This window comes from Kogia breviceps, chromosome 13 (assembly GCF_026419965.1).
Source record: "Kogia breviceps isolate mKogBre1 chromosome 13, mKogBre1 haplotype 1, whole genome shotgun sequence".
NCBI lineage: Eukaryota > Metazoa > Chordata > Mammalia > Artiodactyla > Physeteridae > Kogia > Kogia breviceps.
Window position 1 is genome coordinate 41,719,511 of NC_081322.1, and position 19,966 is coordinate 41,739,476.

The 19,966-nt window shown below is 37.9% G+C and overlaps 1 protein-coding gene across 29 annotated transcripts in view; it reads right to left on the minus strand.

The window, feature by feature from the left end:
• Positions 1–15,865: 15,865 nt before the first annotated feature.
• The window catches only part of WASF1 (WASP family member 1), a 150,608-nt gene continuing 146,507 nt past the window's right edge, over positions 15,866–19,966 (minus strand). For all 29 annotated transcript variants that reach the window (XM_067011631.1, XM_067011637.1, XM_067011649.1 and 26 more), the window contains 2 exons: positions 18,363–18,991; positions 15,866–17,494 (listed from right to left, as the gene is read on the minus strand). In XM_067011631.1, the coding sequence (XP_066867732.1) occupies positions 17,337–17,494; positions 18,363–18,991 (787 nt within the window). In that variant the 3' untranslated portion in view covers positions 15,866–17,336. The remainder of the gene's footprint in view (positions 17,495–18,362; positions 18,992–19,966) is intronic.

The following is a 19,966-nucleotide window of genomic DNA, read 5'->3' on the forward strand; positions in this document are numbered from 1 at the left end:
ATATTGTTGTCAATTCTCCCAACTGAGCTATAGATTCAAAGCAACTCTAGTCAAAATTCCTAGAAGAAAGGTTTTGTACAAATTGACAAGCTTATTCTAAAATTTACATGGGACTATAAAGGACCTAGAATATATAAAACAATCTTGAAAAAGAACAGATTGGAGGGTTTACAGTAACTGACTCCAAGACTTACAAAAGGTACCAGTAATCAAAGCTGTGTGGCACTGGCAGAGGACACACAATTAAAACAGTGAAATAGTAGAAAGCCTAGAAATAGACCTCCACTCATACACTGATTGGATTTTTTTTTTTTTTTTTTTTTTTTCGGTATGCAGGCCTCTCACTGTTGTGGCCTCTCCCGTTGTGGAGCACAGGCTCCGGATGTGCAGGCTCAGCAGCCATGGCTCATGGGCCCAGCTGCTCCGTGGCATGTGGGATCTTCCCAGACTGGGGCAGGAACCCATGTCCCCTGCATCAGCAGGCAGACTGTCAACCACCGCGCCACCAGGGAAGCCCCTACTCATTGGATTTTGACAAAGGCAATAAAGCAATCTCTGGTGGCCATACAAATGCACCATTCAAATCTCCTGCTGGGGGAAGCATACTTGACTAAGGTCAGGCCCCAGCTGCTGCCCTTCTGGATCTACTATTATGTTCAGGCAAAGGCCAACTTTACCTTTCATTAACCCTAGCCAACAATTTGGCACAGCAGGGTTAGTAATACTGGTCCATTCCTCTCACAAGGCAACTTTGGTGTGAGGAGTCCCCAAAGGCCTGGCCAAAACTTTCTTAGAACAGCACTGCAGTTCAAGATACTTTTCAACCAATCATCCTTTCCCCTCCTCTCCTTTCACCACCCAAAGGCCTTCTCTGGCCTCCCTCCCCCTTTCTCCTTCATAGGCATTACCCTCAGTAAATATCTAGTACATCTAATCTTATCTTGGCATATGCATCTCAGAGGACCCTAAACTAACACTGGTGGTAATAGGAGCAATCTAAGAACACAAGTGGTAGGATGGAGTTGTAGACTGGCTTATTAATTACCTGGTAGGTAAAGAGGAATGTCATTCTGAGTGGTATGTGGGGCATGGATAGTCCCTGGCACAGGGTAGTGGCCAGTTAAAGATTTCACCAATGGTGACCTGGGAAAACATGCTGGGGAGGTGATTGCCCTTGCCTGTGTATCGATTCAGGCATCTCAATGAAATGGGGAGAACAATGTCTAAAAAGACAGAGGAACTGGCTGATTACTGCCAAGTTGCTATGATGTTCTACAGAGGGAGGATGAGAAATGAGGGCTGTTAATGAGCAGTTAAAGTCTATGGGTGAGATATTAGTTTGGTAGCTTATAAAAAGGCCCTTATTTCTAGCTGTAGAAGAACAGATACAACTGAGTGGCTGATTGAAGATTTGTTCATTAGAGCCACAGAGTTCTAGAAACATTTAAATGCTCAGATGGAGGTCTGCTATGCCAAGACCAGGAAGAGTGGTATGAGGGCACATGAGCAGAGTGGCCATGGTGGCAGAAATGAAGACCATGTGATGGGCTTCCACTTACAAAGGCCAATCAAGCCACTTCTGCCTCTGAATGGCCAACATGTTAGCAGCCAATCTGATTCTAAAATTTATATAGAAATACAAAGGGCCAAGAATAGCTAAGGTTATCTTAAAGAAAAACAATAAGGTGAAAGAAAGTGTTTGATTTCTTGGCTATCAACACCTTCTATAAGGCTAAAACCATTAGAAAAAACTGTGATACTGGTATAAGAATAGACCAGTAGAAAAGAATAAAGTCTATAAACAGACTTATTTATTTGTACCTATACTGTCATCATTACACAGTCATATCATAAATCATGTATCAATATAAATACATATGTATATTTATTTTTTGTCTATGTTTATGTATTTGTAATAAATTGGCCCTGTAGAGCAGTGGGGACAGGACAGTCTTTTCAATAAATGGTACTAAGTTGATTCCATATCCATATGAAAACAAAATGAAACTTAACCTCACCTCATATGGCTCACAAGGATCAATTCCAGATGGATTACAGATCTAACTGTGAAAGGTAAAGTAACAAGGCCTCTAGAAAACAATATAGGAAAATCATATAACCTTGGCATAGGGAAATATTCCTTAAATACGGCACAAAAAGCACTAACCATAGAAAGATTGACAAAATGAACTATATTAAAATTAGTAACTTATTTTCAAAGAGCACCATTAAAGTGAGAAGACAAGCCACAGATAAGGAGAAGATATATCTAATAAAAACATGGAAAGATGCTCAACATTAATAATCAGGGAAAAGAAAACTTAAACCATGAGACACTGCCACAAACCCACTAGAATAGCTAAAATTAAACAGTAATATCAGAAGCTGGCAAAGATAAAGAGCAACAGGAATTCTAAGACTACTGGTAGGAGAATAAATTGGTACAACTTTGGAAAATCGTTTGGCATTACTACTAAAGCTGAAGATATCATATCCTGTGATTTAGTAATTCCACTCCTAGGTATATACTTAACAGAAATGCCTACACATGAACAAGAAATATATGCAAAAATGTTCACACCAGCATTACTTCTAAAAGTCCCAAACTGCAAACTAAAATATCCATCAACAGTACAGTAGATAAATTGAGGTATATTTATACCATGCATCACTATTAGCAATGAAAATAAACAAAACAGTTTACATATAATAATATAGTTAGATTTCACAAATAAAATTTTAAGTAAGAGAAGCCAGACACTGAAAAATTCCAAATATAGGCAAAATTAAATTATTACATTCAGAAACACATGCTTAGGGGGTATAAGTCTATATAGAAGCAAGGAAATGATTACCATAAATTAGGATAGTGGCTACCCTTGAGGGAAGGGGTGATAATTAGGAAGGGCATGAGAGAGGCTTTCAGAAGTAATGACAATATTCTATTTCTTGACCTGGATGATGGTTACATTTGTATTCACACTGCAGTAAGATTACTGAGCTGAAAATTTTATGCACTTTTCTGTATGCATGTTTTGCAATAAAAAAGATTTAAAAACCAAACAAAAGGAATGGTCTGGTCTTTGATATCAAGATGAAAGGATTTTGAGAAGATGGCGGAAGAGTAAGATGCGGAGATCACCTTCCTCCCCACAGATACGTCAGAAATACATCTACACATGGAACTGCTCCTATAGAACACCCACTGAACGCTGGCAGAAGACCTCAGACCTCCCAAAAGGCAAGAAACACCCCACGTACCTGGGTAGGGCAAAAGAAAAAACAGAGACAAAAGAATAGGGACGGGACCTGCACCAGTGGGAGGGAGCTGTGAAGGAGGAAAGGTTTCCACACACTAGAAGCCCCTTCACGGGCAGAGACTGCTGGTGGTGGAGGGGGAAGCTTCAGAGCTACGGAAGAGAGCGCAGTAACAGGGTGCGGAGGGCAAAGCGGAGAGATTCCCTCACGGAGGATCGGTGCCGACCAGCACTCACCAGCCCGAGAGGCTTGTCTGCTCACCGGTCGGGGCGGGCAGGGGCCGGGAGCTGAGGCTCAGGCTTCAGTCGGATCCCAGGGAAAGGTCTGGAGTTGGCAGAGTGAAAACAGCCTGAAGGGGTTAGTGCACCACGGCTAGCCGTGAGGGAGTCCGGTTGAAGTCTGGAGCTGCAGAAGAGGCAAGAGACCTTTTCTTTCCTCTTTGTTACCCGGTGCGCGAGGAGAGGGAATTAGGTGTGCATCTTAAAGGAGCTCCAGAAACGGGCGCGAGCCGTGGCTATCAGCACGGACACCAGAGACAGGCATGAGCCGCTAAGGCTGCTGCTGCCACCACCAAGAAGCCTGTGTGGGAGCACAGGTCACTCTCCACACCTCCCCTCACGGGAGCCTGTGCAGCCCGCCACTGCCAGGGTCCCAGGATCCAGGGACAACTTGCCCGGGAGAACGCACGGCGAACCTCAGGCTGGTGCAATGTTATGCTGGCCTCTGCCGCCGCAGGCTCGCTCCACATCTGTACCCCTCCCTCCCCGCGGCCTGAGTGAGCCAGAGCCCCCGAATCAGCTGCTCCTTTAACCCCGTCCTGTCTGAGCGAAGAGCAGACGCTCTGGGGCGACCTACGCGCAGAGGCGGGGCCATGTCCAAAGCTGAACCCCGGGAGCTGTGCGAACAAAGAGGAGAGTGGGAGGTCTCTCCCAGCAGCCTCAGAAGCAGCGGATTAAAGCTCCACAATCAACTTGATGCACCCTGCATCTGTGGAATACCTGAATAGACAGCGAATCATCCCAAGTTGAGGAGGTAGACTTTGGGAACAAGATATATTATTTTTTCCCCCTTTTCTTTCTGTGAGTGTGTATGTGTGTGCTTCTGTGTGAGATTTTCTCTGTATAGCTTTGCTTTCACCATTTGTCCTAGGGTTATGGACCATCCATTTTTTTGGTTTTTTTTTTACTTTAAAAATTTTTTCTTAATAATTATTTTTTATTTTAATAACTTTATTTTATCCTACCTTATTTTAACTTCTTTCTTTTTTCCTTTCTTCCTTCCTTTCTCCCTTCATTTCTTCCTTCCTTCCTTCCTTCCTCCCTCCCTTCCTTCCTCCCTTCCTTCCTTCCTTTCTTTCTTTCCTCTCTATTTTTTCTCCTTTTCTGAGCTGTGTGGATTAAAGGCTTTTGGTGCTCCAGCCAGACATCAGGGCTGTGTCTCTGAGGTGAGAGAACCAACTTCAGGACACTGGTCCACAAGGACCTCCCAGCTCCATGTAATATCAAACAGCGAAAATCTCCCAGAGATCTCCATCTCAACACCAAGACCCAGCTTCACTCAACGACCAGCAAACTACAGTGCTGGACACCTGATGTCCAACAACTAGCAAGACAGGACCACAGCCCCATCCATTAGCAGAGAGGCTGCCTAAAATCATACGGCTACAGACACCCCAAAACACACCACCAGACATGGACCTGCCCACCAGAAAGACAAGATCCAGCCTCATCCACCAGAACACAGGCACTAGTCCCCTCAACCAGGAAACCTACTCAACCCACTGAACCAACCTTAGCCACTGGGGACAGACACCAAAAACAATGGGAACTATAAACCTGCAGCCTGCAAAAAGGAGACCCCAAACACAGTAAGATAAGCAAAATTAAAAGACAGAAAAACACACAGCAGATGAAGGAGCAAGGTAAAAACCCACCAGACCTAACAAATGAAGAGGAAATAGGCAGTCTACCTGAAAAAGAATTCAGAATAATGATAGTAAACATGATCCAAAATCTTGGAAATAGAATAGACAAAATGCAAGAAACGTTTAACAAGGACCTAGAAGAACTAAAGAGCAAACAAGCAATAATCAACAACACAATAAATGAAATGTAAAAATACTCTAGATGGGATCAATAGCAGAATAACTGAGGCAGAAGAATAGATAAGTGACCTGGAAGATAAAATAGTGGAAATAACTACTACAAAGCAGAATAAAGAAAAAAGAATGAAAAGAATTAAGGACAGTCTCAGAGACTTCTGGGACAACATTAAATGCAACAACATTCCAATTATAGGGGTCCCAGAAGAAGAGAAAAAGAAAGGGACTGAGAAAATATTTGAAGAGATTATAGTTGAAAACTTCCCTAATTGGGGAAAGGAAATAGTTAATCAAGTCCAAGAAGCACAGAGAGTCCCATACAGGATAAATCCAAGGAAAAACACACCAAGACACATATTAATCAAACTATCAAAAATTAAATATAAAGAAAACATATTAAAAGCAGCAAGGGAAAAACAACAAATAACACACAAGGGAATCCCCATAAGGTTAACAGATGATCTTTCAGCAGGAACTTTGCAAACCAGAAAGGAGTGGCAGGACATATTTAAAGTGATGAAGGAGAAAAACCTACAACCAAGATTACTCTACCAAGTAAGGATCTCATTCAGATTTGATGGAGAAATTAAAACCTTTACAGACAAGCAAAAGCTGAGAGAGTTCAGCAACACCAAACCAGCTTTACAACAAATGCTAAAGGAACTTCTCTAGGCAAGAAACACAAGAGAAGGAAAAGACCTACAAGAACAAAATCAAAACAATTAAGTAAATGGTAATAGGAACATACATATCGATAATTACCTTAAATGTAAATGGATTAAATGCTCCCACCAAAAGACACAGGCTGGCTGAATGGATACAAAAACAAGACCCATATATATGCTGTCGACAAGAGACCCACTTCAGACCTAGGAACACATACAGACTGAAAGTGAGGGGATGGAAAAAGATATTCCATGCAATTGGAAATCAAAAGAAAGCTGGAGTAGCAATTCTCATATCAGACAAAATAGACTTTAAAATAAAGACTATTACAAGAGACAAAGAAGGACACTACATAATGATCAAGGGATTGATCCATGAAGAAGATATAACAATCGTAAATATTTATGCACCAAACATAGAAGCACCTCAATACATAAGGCAAATACTAACAGCCATAAAAGGGGAAATCGACAGTAACACAATCATAGTAGGGTACTGTAACACCCCACTTTCACCAATGGACGGATCATCCAAAATGACAATAAATAAGGAAACACAAGTTTTAAATGATACATTAAATAAGATGTACTTAATTGATATTTATAGGACATTCCATCCAAAGACAACAGAATACACATTTTTCTCAAGTGCTCATGGAACATTCTCCAGGATATATCATATCTTGGGTCACAAATCTAGCCTTGATAAATTTAAGAAAATTGAAATCGTATCAAGTATCTTTTCTGACCACAACGCTATGAGACTAGATATCAATTACAGGAAAAGATCTGTAAAAAATACAAACACATGGAGGCTAAACAATACACTACTTAATAACTAAGTGATCACTGAAGAAATCAAAGAGGAAATCAAAAAATACTTAGAAACAAATAATAATGGAGACATGATGACCCAAAACCTATGGGATGCAGCAAAAGCAGTTGTAAGAGAGAAGTTTATAGCAATACAATCCTACCTTAAGAAACAGGAAACATCTCGAATAAACAACCTAACCTGGCACCTAAAGCAATTAGAGAAAGAAGAACAAAAAAACCCCCCACATTTAGCAGAAGGAAAGAAATCACAAAGATCAGATCAGAAATAAATGAAAAAGAAAGGAAGGAAATGATAGCAAAGATCAATAAAACTAAAAGCTGGTTCTTTGAGAAGATAAACAAAATTGATAAAACATTAGCCTGACTCATCAAGAAAAAAAGGGAGAAGACTCAAACCCATAGAATTAGAAATGAAAAAGGAGAAGTAACAACAGACACTGCAGAAATACAAAAGATTATGAGAGATTACTACAAGCAACTGTATGCCAATAAAATGGACAACCTGGAAGAAATTGACAAATTCTTAGAAGTGCACAAATGCCGAGACTGAACCAGGAAGAAATAGAAAATATGAACAGACCAATCACAAGCACTGAAATTGAAACTGTGATTAAAAATCTTCCAACAAACAAAACGCCAGAACCAGATGGCTTCACAGGCGAATTCTATCAAACATTTAGAGAAGAGCTAACAACTATCCTTCTCAAACTCTTCCAAAAGATAGCAGAGGGGGGAATACTCCCAAACTCATTCTATGAGGCCACCATCACCCTGATACCAAAACCAGACAAAGAGGTCACAAAGAAAAAAAACTACAGGCCAATATCACTGATGAACATAGATGCAAAAATCCTCAACAAAATACTAGCAAACAGAATCCAACAGCACAATGAAGGGATCATACACCATGATCAAGTGGGGTTTATTGCAGGAATGCAAGGATTCTTCAATATATGCAAATCAATCTACGTGATACACCATATCAACAAACTGAAGGAGAAAAACCATATGATCATCTCAATAGATGCAGAAAAAGCTTTTGACAAAATTCAACACCGGTTTATGATAAAAACCCTGCAGAAAGTAGGCATAGAGGGAACTTTCCTCAACATAATAAAGGCCATATATGAGAAACCCACAGCCAGCATCGTAATCAATGGTGAAAAACTGAAACCATTTCCACTAAGATCAGGAACAAGACAAGGTTGCCCACTCTCACCACTCTTATTCAACATAGTTTTGGAAGTTCTAGCCACAGCAGAGAAGAAAAAGAATAAAAGGAATCCAAATCAGAAAAGAAGAAGTAAAGCTGTCACTGTTTGCAGATGACGTGATACTATACATAGAGAATCCTAAAGATGCTACCAGAAAACTACTAGAGCTAATCAATGAATTTGGTAAAGTAGCAGGATACAAAATTAATGCACAGAAATATCTGGCATTCTTATACACTAATGATGAAAAATCTGAGAGTGAAATTAAGAAAACACTCCCATTTACCACTGCAACAAAAAGAATAAAATATCTAGGAATAAACGTACCTAAGGAGACAAAAGACCTGTATGCAGAAAATTATAAGACACTGATGAAAGTAATTAAAGATGATACAAACAGATGGAGAGATATACCATGTTCTTGGATTGGAAGAATCAACATTGTGAAAATGACTCTACTACCCAAAGCAATCTACAGATTCAATGCAATCCCTATCAAACTACCACTGGCATTTTTCACAGAACTAGAACAAAAAATTTCACAATTTGTATGGAAACACAAAAGACCCCAAATAGCCAAAGCAATCTTGAGAATGAAAAATGGAGCCAGAGGAATCAGGCTCCCTGACTTCAGACTATACTACAAAGCTGCAGTAATGAAGACACTATGGTACTGGCACAAAAACAGAAATATAGATCAATGGAACAGGATAGAAAGCACAGAGATAAGCCCATGCACATATGGTCACCTTATCTTTGATAAAGTAGACAAGAATATACAGTGGAGAAAGACAGCCTCTTCATTAAGTGGTGCTGGGAAAGCTGGACAGGTACACGTAAAAGTATGAAATTAGAACACTCCCTAACACCATACACAAAAATAAACTCAAAATGGATTAAAGACCTAAATGTAAGGCCAGACACTATCAAACTCTTAGATGAAAACATAGGCAGAACACTCTATGACATAAATCACAGCAAGATCCTTTTTGACCCACCTCCTAGAGAAATGGAAATAAAAACAAAAATAAACAAATGGGACCTAATGAAACTTAAAAGCTTTTTCACAGCAAAGGATACCATAAACAAGAATAAAAGACAACCCTCAGAATGGGAGAAAATATTTGCAAATGAAGCAACTGACAAAGGATTAATCTCCAACATTTACAAGCAACTAGTGCAGCTCAGTAACAAAAAAACAAACAACCCAATCCAAAAATGGGCAGAAGACCTAAATAGGCATTTCTCCAAAGAAGATATACAGATTGCCAACAAACACATGAAAGAATGCTCAACATCATTAATCATTAGAGAAATGCAAATCAAAACTACATGAGATATCACCTCACACCGGTCAGAATGGCCATCATCAAACAATCTACAAACAATAAATGCTGGAGAGGGTGGTGAGAAAAGAGAACGCTTATACACTGTTGGTGGGAATGTAAATTGATACAGCCACTATGGAGAACAGTATGGAGGTTCCTTAAAAAACTCCAAATAGAACTACCATATGACCCAGCAATCCCAGTACTGGGCATATACCCTGAGAAAACCATAATTGAAAGAGTCATGTACCAAAATGTTCATTGCAGCTCTGTTTACAGTAGCCAGGGCATGGAAGCAACCTAAGTGTCCATCAACAGATGAATGGATAAAGAAGATGTGGCATATATATCCAATGGAATATTACTCAGCCATAAAAAGAAACGAAACTGAGTTATTTGTAGTGAGGTGGATGGACCTGGAGTGTGTCATACAGAGTGAAGTACGTCAGAAGGAGAAAAACAAATGCCATATGCTAACACATATACATGGAATCTAAGAAAAAAAAATGTCATGAAGAGACTAGGGGTAGGACGGGAATAAAACACAGACCTACTAGAGCATGGACTTGAAGATATGGGGAGAGGGAAGGGTAAGTTGTGACAAAGTGAGAGAGTGGCATGGACATATATACACTACCAAGCGTAGGGTGGATAGCTAGTGGGAAGCAGCCACCTGGCACAGGGAGATCAGCTAGGTGGTTTGTGACCACCTAGAGGGGTGGGATCGGGAGGGTGGAAGGGAGGGAGACGCAAGAGGGAAGAGATATGGGAACATATGTATATGTATATGTATAACTGATTCACTTTGTTGTAAAGCAGAAATGAACACACCATTGTAAAGCAATTATACTCCAATAAGTATGTTAAAAAAAAAAAGATGAAAGGATTAGTACTTGCTTAGTATGCCCTTATCTTTGAGTTATTTTATTGACAATGGTAAGTAGTTCACATTGAATTATTCAGATTCTTTTACCGAGACACTATGCCAGACATTTCTAAGATGGTTGGCTAAGGGTAAAAAAACAATTCATTGCCAAAGAGTTGTGGAAAATTAACCAATCCAGGAATCAAATCTAAAAATACGGCCTCATTTTATTTTATTTTTATTTAATTTATTTTTTTTTTTGCGGTATGCGGGCCTCTCACTGTTGTGGCCTGTCCCGTTGCGGACGCGCAGGCCCAGCGGTCATGGCTCACGGGCCCAGCCGCTCCACAGCACACGGGATCCTCCCAGACTGGGGCACGAACCCGCGTCCCCTGCATCGGCAGGCAGACTCTCAACCACTGCACTACCAGGGAAGCCCTGGCCTCATTTTAATACTCTCTAAAAAACAAAATTAATAGAATCATATCACACATAGTACTTATTTTTTGAGCTGAGTGTCTTCAAAAGAAAATGAATTCTTACCAACAAAGTAAATGAGGCGGAAGAGATAATATAGACATGAAAGGGGTAGATAAAAAGTCAAATACCCCAAAGCCTCCCGCCTTGTTGCTGCTTTGTTTTGAATTAGAACCTCCACAGCAGAATTGTCTTTGACAAAATCCTTAGAAGAAGATTTCTAGATCTGAAAGATAACAGAATAAAGGGTAGCTGAGCATGTTAAAATGGGAATAGAGCAGAGATTCTGCAGATATAACAGGATAAAAAGGAGAAACTGCATAATAAACTGAGGTAGAAAGAAAACCAAGATGGTGGTGAGCCTAAGGGTGGTGGAATGTAAAGTCTTAAAGACAGAAGATTCGTCTGCATGATTTGACAATCCAGGAGAGCCTACTAGAGAATACTTAATGAGAAAAGGAGATCAAACTAGTATTATGGTAAATTAGATGAGAAGAACTTCAACATGGAAGTTTAAGCATGGGATTAAGATACTAAGGAGATGGTTCTTCCATCTCACAATACAGTCAAAACCCAACTCTAGATAAATCCAACTGTCTCTTTTTGACAACTGTCTTCAGACTGCTGGGGAAAAAAATCAAATATTGCAGACTGGAACCACTATAAATTCATGGTCACCAATCTCAACAATGTTTACAATATTGCATGACAATTTCCTATTTCCCTGGAAAGCTCTCTCCCATTTTTCACATGACTACTTCAAACCTTCTCTACTTTTCTTAAAACTGTTGTCACTTCTCCTGCTCCCCATTTACCCTGAGCAGTGTTGTCATCTACTTCAAAGAGAAAACAGATGCCGTTAGAAGGAAACTTTCTCAACTTTTGTGGCACCAGAACTTCAAATCTTTTTTACACATTCACCCTTTTCTCCTTCCTGCAGGCAAGGTTTCCTTTTATGAATGTAAGATTAATCCCTCCCTCCAATCATGTCAGTAATCCCTTCCCTGCTTTATGTCCCAGACTGCATTACTCATCCTCCCAGACCTGCTCTTCCTCTTAATGGTCCTTATATCAGTAAGCTAGGACTCTGGAAATTATCCTTGACTCCTTCCTCTCCAATTACCAAGTCAAGTGCATTCAACATCCTAAGTATCTCCTGAACCTATTTCATTAACTATCTCCTCTGTTACCATAATCCCCAACTATTATCTGTCATGTACTGTACCTGCCTAACTGGTCTCGACCTCCAAGTGTACTTCTAACTCATTTAACACTTTGCAGCTGCCAATCATCTTTCCAAAATGCTACTCTGATGTCACTTCCTCAATTTTACTGCCCACAGAATATAATGCAAGCTCCTTAACAGGAGCTCCTATTACCTTCTCAAGGTAATATTACCTATTACCTTCTTAGCTCCTAAGACCTTCTCATGGTTTGCTCTTGCTTACCTTTCTAATTTATTTCTAGTTACTCCACTCCTTGTATGCTTTGCATCAAGCATTTCCAGACATGCACACACCTATTTCCTTTGCCTGGGAGACTGTCCACCCTCACTTCAACATTCGCCTGCCTAGGCCACCTCAAATTTTAAATATTATTTCCTTTTGGAGGCCTTTTCTGACTTCCTAGACTAGGTTTGGTGTCTGTGCTAGAAGCTTCCCTAACATAACATTCATTGTTCTTTGTTAATTTATCTGTATGCTCAGAAAGCAGGACTCTATGTCTATTCAATGTTGTATCCCTAATACCCAGCAGAGTAACTGCAGGCATCAAAAATTTTTGCTGAATAAATAGAAATATAATAAATGTAAAAAGAAAAACAAATCATTAATAATAGATGTGCTCCTTTATCCGGTGTGGTCCAGATAAAAAGTTGCTATGGTTTTCTTTAAAGTCAAGTATAACATTTCATAGCTTTCATAGGATAGGTAAGAATGAAATAGATACTTTTAAGTAATACTGGAAGCTGTTACAATAGAAGACAGATTGTGATTTGATGACTCTTGTGTCTTTTGTATTGCTTCCAGGCCAGAAAGCTGTAATTTTATTACTCTTGGAGACATCAATGTCCTATACCAAGAGAGTAGTATTGAAACAGCTAGCCTAAAGGCAGCATGGATAAATAAGAAATTGATCAAGAAGTCTTTGAGTATTACACAGACACATACACAAGGAACATATTCATATAGACTATAAAATATTCAAAATCATTATCACTAAACAAATGTATCTATTATAGCAAAAAGAAAAGAGTATAAATATCCTGAGAAAAATGACTTCAATACATGCTCAGTTGTCTTTAAAATTTTTTTTTCTAAAGAAAAAAAGTCAGGGCAGCTGGCCTTACAATAATGAGAAAAGATATTGATAACTAGTCTGTTAAAAAAAAAAAAAAAAAAAGTGCCTGAAATGTTCATTCAGGGCTGGTATTCATTCTTTATTCAGAGCCTGGCTGTCAGACTTGAAAAGCAACAGAGATTACTGATGCATTCTACAGCCAACTCATGGAGAACATAAATAAATTTGTTCTTAGTACAGCAATGAATAAAGGGAGGAAAAGACTTATTCTTTGTATTACAAGGGTTCTATGCCTTCTGTGTGGCTTCAGTAAGATGATTTCTATTAATTACAGTTATACGACACAATTTAGAAATACCATAATTTGATATTTCATTTTCATTAGTTCAATGCAGCAAAGCCACCTTTAAATCCTGATATTGCATGATTAATGTCCTGCATTGGTTTATTTGCACTTATTAAGTAGTTAACATAGAGATCATGAATTCCAAAAGGAATTTATTGGACTATTTAGGAGCTTTAAATAATTTATGCTTGCTTCAGTTTAGGGAGGTAGTTTTCAGAAAAAAAAAAAGATGGGGTCAAAATAAATATAGTAGAGTGAAAACCAACAAAAAACCCAGCAGCGGTATGTTTACTAAAGTCAAAGTCAAAGCTATGTTTTGAAAGTCATTTATGAGAATTCCCATTAAATTAAAACATTTCATCAGTTTTGCTCCCTGCCTTAATAATTTACTTCAGAAATATTAATAACTTTCACCTTTTGGCCAGAAGGGGCGATTCTATGCTTTCCATTTCTTAAATTACACACACACACACACACACGCACACGCACGCACGCATGTGTGCGTGCATACACAGAGGTTTTATGAAGCTAGGACTAGTTTTATGTCAACTCTATTACTGAGATCAGCAGGGGAAATTTTTTTAAGCAGGAGCAGTGTCTAGGAAGATATGATTTTAAGAGCCTTAGTGGACAGAACAAAAAAGATATTTCCGAACCCATTTACAAGAAGAGATATTGTGAGTTGCCTGTTTAAGACAAGGCCGTTGCTGTCTTGTGAGTAACTGATTCGGCAAGCTCGAGTAGTTAATAACTGTGATGCAAAATGGCTTAAGTATCACTTGAAGAAAGCCTATAAAAGAATTAGAGAAACTGAAAGGCAATATGAACTGTAGCTGTGGTGATCTGAGAAGACTTCATGAAAATATGGATGTGAGATTGTTGTTGAAGAAAAAGGGTAGGGCTTTTTAAAAGTGGAAATAAAGGGTAGTGTCTCATAATTTACAGAACACAACTGAAATGAACATTTTTCTTATTTATCTTTAATACATATTTATAATATGAAAATGCTTCAGAAGTCATCTCATCTGCCCAAATAGATTATAAATTATGAAAAATAGTAGTTATAGCTTAAAACACCTTATAAATCTGCAGCTTACAAATATCCCTTACTTAAGAAAAGTTATAGACACACTTCTTTTCCCTCCATAATGACTGAATTTCATCCTAAATTCCACTGCTGCTAAGTATTTTCCTCCCCTTCTTTTGTCCCACCATTATTGGGAAGGGGAAGGAACAGTGTTACAAAAACAAAAAAATAATGTCAGAGGGACTGACAGTTTCAAGGAGGTAGAGTATATGCAGAAAATAAAGATCAAATAAATTAAGAACTAAAGAGTGTTTGTTGGATTTAGTAATATGGAGGTAAATGGGTGACTTCAGCCATAACAAGTGAAGCCAATTATTTCTCCACAATATGTAATTAATTTTTTCTGACTCTATGCTTATGCATGACCTTGTGGAACAGTAACATAATTCAATAAGAAAGAAAATAGTTATTACCCAGTAACTTTCATTCTTCTTAGGGTATTAAAATTAACTACTGAATGATTTGCTCCAAAAGTCTCTCAGCAAGGTAAGTTGAAAACTAGACTGAAAAGTTATTTTGATTTTAAAATAAATACTACATGTATGGCCTCTTCAGCCTGTGGGCACTTTCTTATCTTCTAGGAATGGTCTGAAAAACAAACAAAAAAAACTATCATAAACTATTTAGGATATACACTGCCAGGCTTTACAACAGATCCACTTCTATTATTAAGTTTGGGACTGACAGGTACACACTGCTATATTTAAAATAGATAACCAGCAAGGACCTACTGTATAGCACAGGAAATGCTGCTCAATAGTCTGCAATAACCTAAATGGGAAAAGAACTTGAAAAAGAATAGATACATGTATGTGTATAACTGAATCACTTTGCTGTACACCTGAAACTAACACAACATTGTTAATCAACTATGCTCCAATAAAAGAAAAAAAAAAAGACAAAAAGAAATCTTCAACCATTTCCTTTTGTATCTCCCTTAACTGCACCAATACCAGTATCATTCCCTTTTCAGTTACCTGGCCACAATTGAGCTTTACAAAAACTATCTACTAGCTACTGCCTTTTGATCATAAACACCTTTGGAAAGACAAAATTTAAATTGTGGCATATTTTCTTGAGTTAAGTTCAACAATATACAGTTTTGTGATGTGGGAAGGAAACTCAAATGGCTGTCTAATCTCTTGTTCTAGGTCTAGGCAAATCTACCTAAAAGAGCAAATCTTTTTGTAAAGCCATTTGGAAATGTTTTTTATGTCCAAACCGTATTGCTACTAGAGGACTTAGTTCAACATTCCTCTTCTACAAGGATTACAGATCATTAGTTAGCTACCTAAAACCCCCTCAAATTAGCAGGTTACCAATGACCTCATGTTTTAGCTATCTATTGCCACAATGCTATGCGAAATAATCCACCTCAAAACTTAGGTGTAAGACAATAAACATTTATTTTTACTCATGAATTTACAGGTCAGCTGAACAGTTCTTCTGGGCTGGGCTAATTTTAGCTAGGCTTGCTCATCTGTCTGCAGTCAGCCAGCAGGTGAGCTTGCAATTGGCTTGTCTAAGTTAGCCTCACTTGGGATAGTTCTCTGCATAAGGTTTCTGAACTTCTAGCAGGCTAGGCTGAGCTTACTTTTTCCACATGCTTTTGGCCAAAACAAGTCTCAGGACACTCAGATTCAAAGGGGGTGGTAACAGAACCCATCTTTTGATGGGAGTAGCTGGGATAGCTATATCCCTCTATTGATGGGATAGAAGCAAGGATGAAGATTACAGTCACTTTTATAGTCAAACTACCAAAGCCTCATTTAGTCTTTTCTTCATACTAAATAATCTGATATTGAAGCTGCTTCTCGTCCATCCCTGAATCTGGACTGTGTAAACATTAACATCTAATTTTATCATTGCAAAACATAATTTCAAGAATGCTGTTAAACTGAAATCAAGATGTGCTGAAATTAGAGAGCAAGTTGAGATTTTAATTTAAGAGCATAAGGAGTTAAAAAATACTGACTTTTGACTTTAGGAAAAAAACGACATAAAAGCTACCTTATACACTAGACAATATGAGTCTGTACAATTAAGAGGAAATTATACAGCTTCAGTAGTTTTTGAATTTTTCATTGACTATTTAAAGCCTACTTTATATTATTTGATAAACTATCAGAAAGTTTTATTCAAAGAGGTAACACCCATGAACCTTTAAAATGAACCATTTATTAAATCAGACTGTTATTCTTAACAGTTATGTAAGTTACATGGTTTATGTCAGAGTATTTCACATGGAAATTTTTTAAACTCTTATAGGCAAGCAAAATTGTACCACACAATATATAAGTAGGAAGGAGATACTGCTAAACATTCAAATAAGGCAAGTATTTTAAAACAATAAAACAATAATTAAAAATTCAAGCATTCCTTTAAGAGAATTCAATACTACAAGCTAAATGTACTTTCTGAGTGTATTCATATAAAGGTAGTGTTTCTTCTTTTAAAACGTCAGAAAATGGAATAAGGCTCATTAACAGATACAGCTGCCCTCAAGATTTTTAATCTCAGTTGCTCTCTTTAAATTAAAATTCACAAAGTGCACAATTAAGATATATCAAAAAACAGAATCAGCTACTCTAACAACAGCTGTCCATGCTTAATACTTAGTGGTTTATTTGACCAAATGATGCCTTTTCAAGGAAAAATTAAAAAAGATAAGCCACTGTAAAACATTTAGTTTGAAATGTATACTAATATTTTTCTTAGAAATCAAAAATTATGGAGGAAAAGGGTTATCTTCCTTAAGGAAAAGAAAGCAAAACACTGGAATGACCAAACATTTTCAAAGAACAAGCACCACAAAGGACATTTGCATTCGGTTTTGTAATATTTATCAATGCATTTTTTCTTACTCCAACCAATCTACTTCATCAAATTCTGAATCATCTTCTGAATCACTGTATTCCACAGCAATACGGCGGGACAGGATGGTGGCAACATCATTTTCAATGCGTTCGTGTTTAGCTTCCTGTTCACGCTGCTCTTCGACTTTTCGTAGCTGAATACCTGATATAGTAAATCCAAACCATTCATTGTAAACCAAAATACAAAATACTAGATATTATTAGATATTATTAATCTAATAAATTCAAATACACATGAGAAATACTAACAGGAAAATAAAAAGCAAGATCTATTAAAAAGAATTTGAAGATTTGATGAAACTTACCACATACCCCAGTGGATGTCTATAGTTTATTTAGCCATTATGGTCTATTGTGCTTCCCTACTCACCACCTCCTAAAGTTAACCAGGTGATACATCTTTTGTTTGTTATCTCTACAGTCAAATAAATTAAACATCATTGAGCATATTTTCTGTGGCTTTGTTCTCCCCAGTACTTGAGGGAAAGGCACTATTATTCACTCTATACTGTTAGTGCCTGGCATATAGTAGGAAATGTTGGCTGAATAAATAAATGAATGTGAAAGGTTGTTCCTTTGTTACTAAGGTAGGAACCTTAATCCTTTAAAGGTATTGGTAAAGCAAGTGTCACTTACATACCAAATGGACAGCCTTAACACTGAAGAAAATACCATTTTAAAAGGAGTTAATATATATATTGAATATAATATTTACAAAGGGTTTTAACTAAATTTTCTATAACATTTAAGTCTGATACTTTAAATTTCTCACTCATTCAATAAACATTTTAAGAATACCTACTAAGTATGAAAATAAAATGATTAATGTGACATATTTTCTTGAAAAAGACAAAATATAAATTGAACATAGCTTTACTTTCCAAAGACCACTTGTACAAAAACATGAGCATCTAAACTTTTATAAATGAAGAAAACATTATTGTCTCCAATATTTAGAAAGGTTCTAATGCTACCATTGCAATGCTTTTAACGGCTCTTGAGAAAATTACCTTTTCGTATTGCTTCCAGAAGTACACTTCTGGCATCACTGATTACAGGTAGGGTTGATGGATGACGCTTTGGTTCAGACGCAGGTATAACTTGTGATGGAGGAGATGGAGGCATTAATGGAACATGGGGACCTGGGGCAGTAGATGGAGTTGGATGTAGCCCAGAGGGAGGATGAGCAAGAGCTGCAACTGAGACAGGTGATGATGGTCGAATGCCAGGTGGAGGCAGAGGAGGCGGTGGTGGGGGCGGAGGCAGCCCCTGGACTTCTCCTTGTGGGAGTGGGTGAACTGGTACAGTCTCGCATACTGGGGCAGCTCTAGCTACTGGTGGAGAGGGCTGTACTAGAGGAGGTGCAATTGGAGGAGGAGCTGGGTGAAGAACTCCAGGGGCAATCTGAAGAGGAGCTGGAGGCGGTGGTACTGCTGGAGCTTGCAAAGCAGTGGCTGGAGGTGGAGGTGGGGGAGGTACTGGTGGGGGGGGAGTCGAAGTCATTGAAGATCTTAATGAAGAAGTTGACAAGGCAGATGGAAGAGGTGGTGGAGGAGGTGGGGGGGTGGCGCTCACAAACACAGGTGTCCTGCCTGTAGCTGGTGACTGAGGACGATTTTCTATCAAACCTGTAGCAGAACTGAAATGATAAAGAGATCCCAGAAAGTTATTTAAAGAGAAAAAACTAACCACACAAAACATAAATGGCTACCAGTAATTATATCAAGGTAGAGGCATTAACATGTTCCTATAAAAATTAAAAATTCTTCAGCAATATTTAGAATGAAATGAGAACTAAAAGTACACTAACAAGAAAATCAATACACGGTGCTTTGATTTACAATATTCTAAATGATCTCATCCTCTCATGCAACTTTCATATCCACTCGAGCATTTTATGCTTCCTTTGATAAAATGCTCAATTTTACACTGTGATATGAGTCTTCACAATGACTCAACATTTATCATTTTACAACATTTGTATTGCTATACCTGTGGCCAAAACAATACTGTATTTGTATTGAAGTTATTAAGACTCATTATATGTCATTTCAGTTAAATCAATGACAACTAATTACAAACCACAAAAGGAAATTTATGGCCCTCTTCCTTGCTGAGGATGGAACATCAAATGAGTCAGCGATATAAGATTGATCTTTTAAACTGAAAATTGTAAAGCTGATCTCTATTTCTCTATGAAAAAAATTTATAATGTGGATAACAGTGGACAAAATGAAACTTCAAAAAGCTTTACTAAAAGATTATTATCAGCAATTGCCTATTCTCTCTCAAATTCTTAGAGTATTTCCCCTAATATCAAATTAACATTTATAATCAAGTCTTTGGTTCCCATTTCTTTGTCCCTAGTCACATACCAAAAATTCTTAATTTCTATTAATATACTGCAGATCATGTGCTTGATAACAAAGCTATAATAAAATGAAACACACTTTAATCTTTAAATTAGCGTTATTTAAAATTTCCCAAGAGAATGTATCAGCTCTTATGAGAGGCTGGCAAATTATGGGCCAAATCTGACCCGATCCCTGTTCTTGTAAATAAAGTTTTGTTGAAACACAAACATATTCATTTGTTTATGTATAGTCCATGGCTG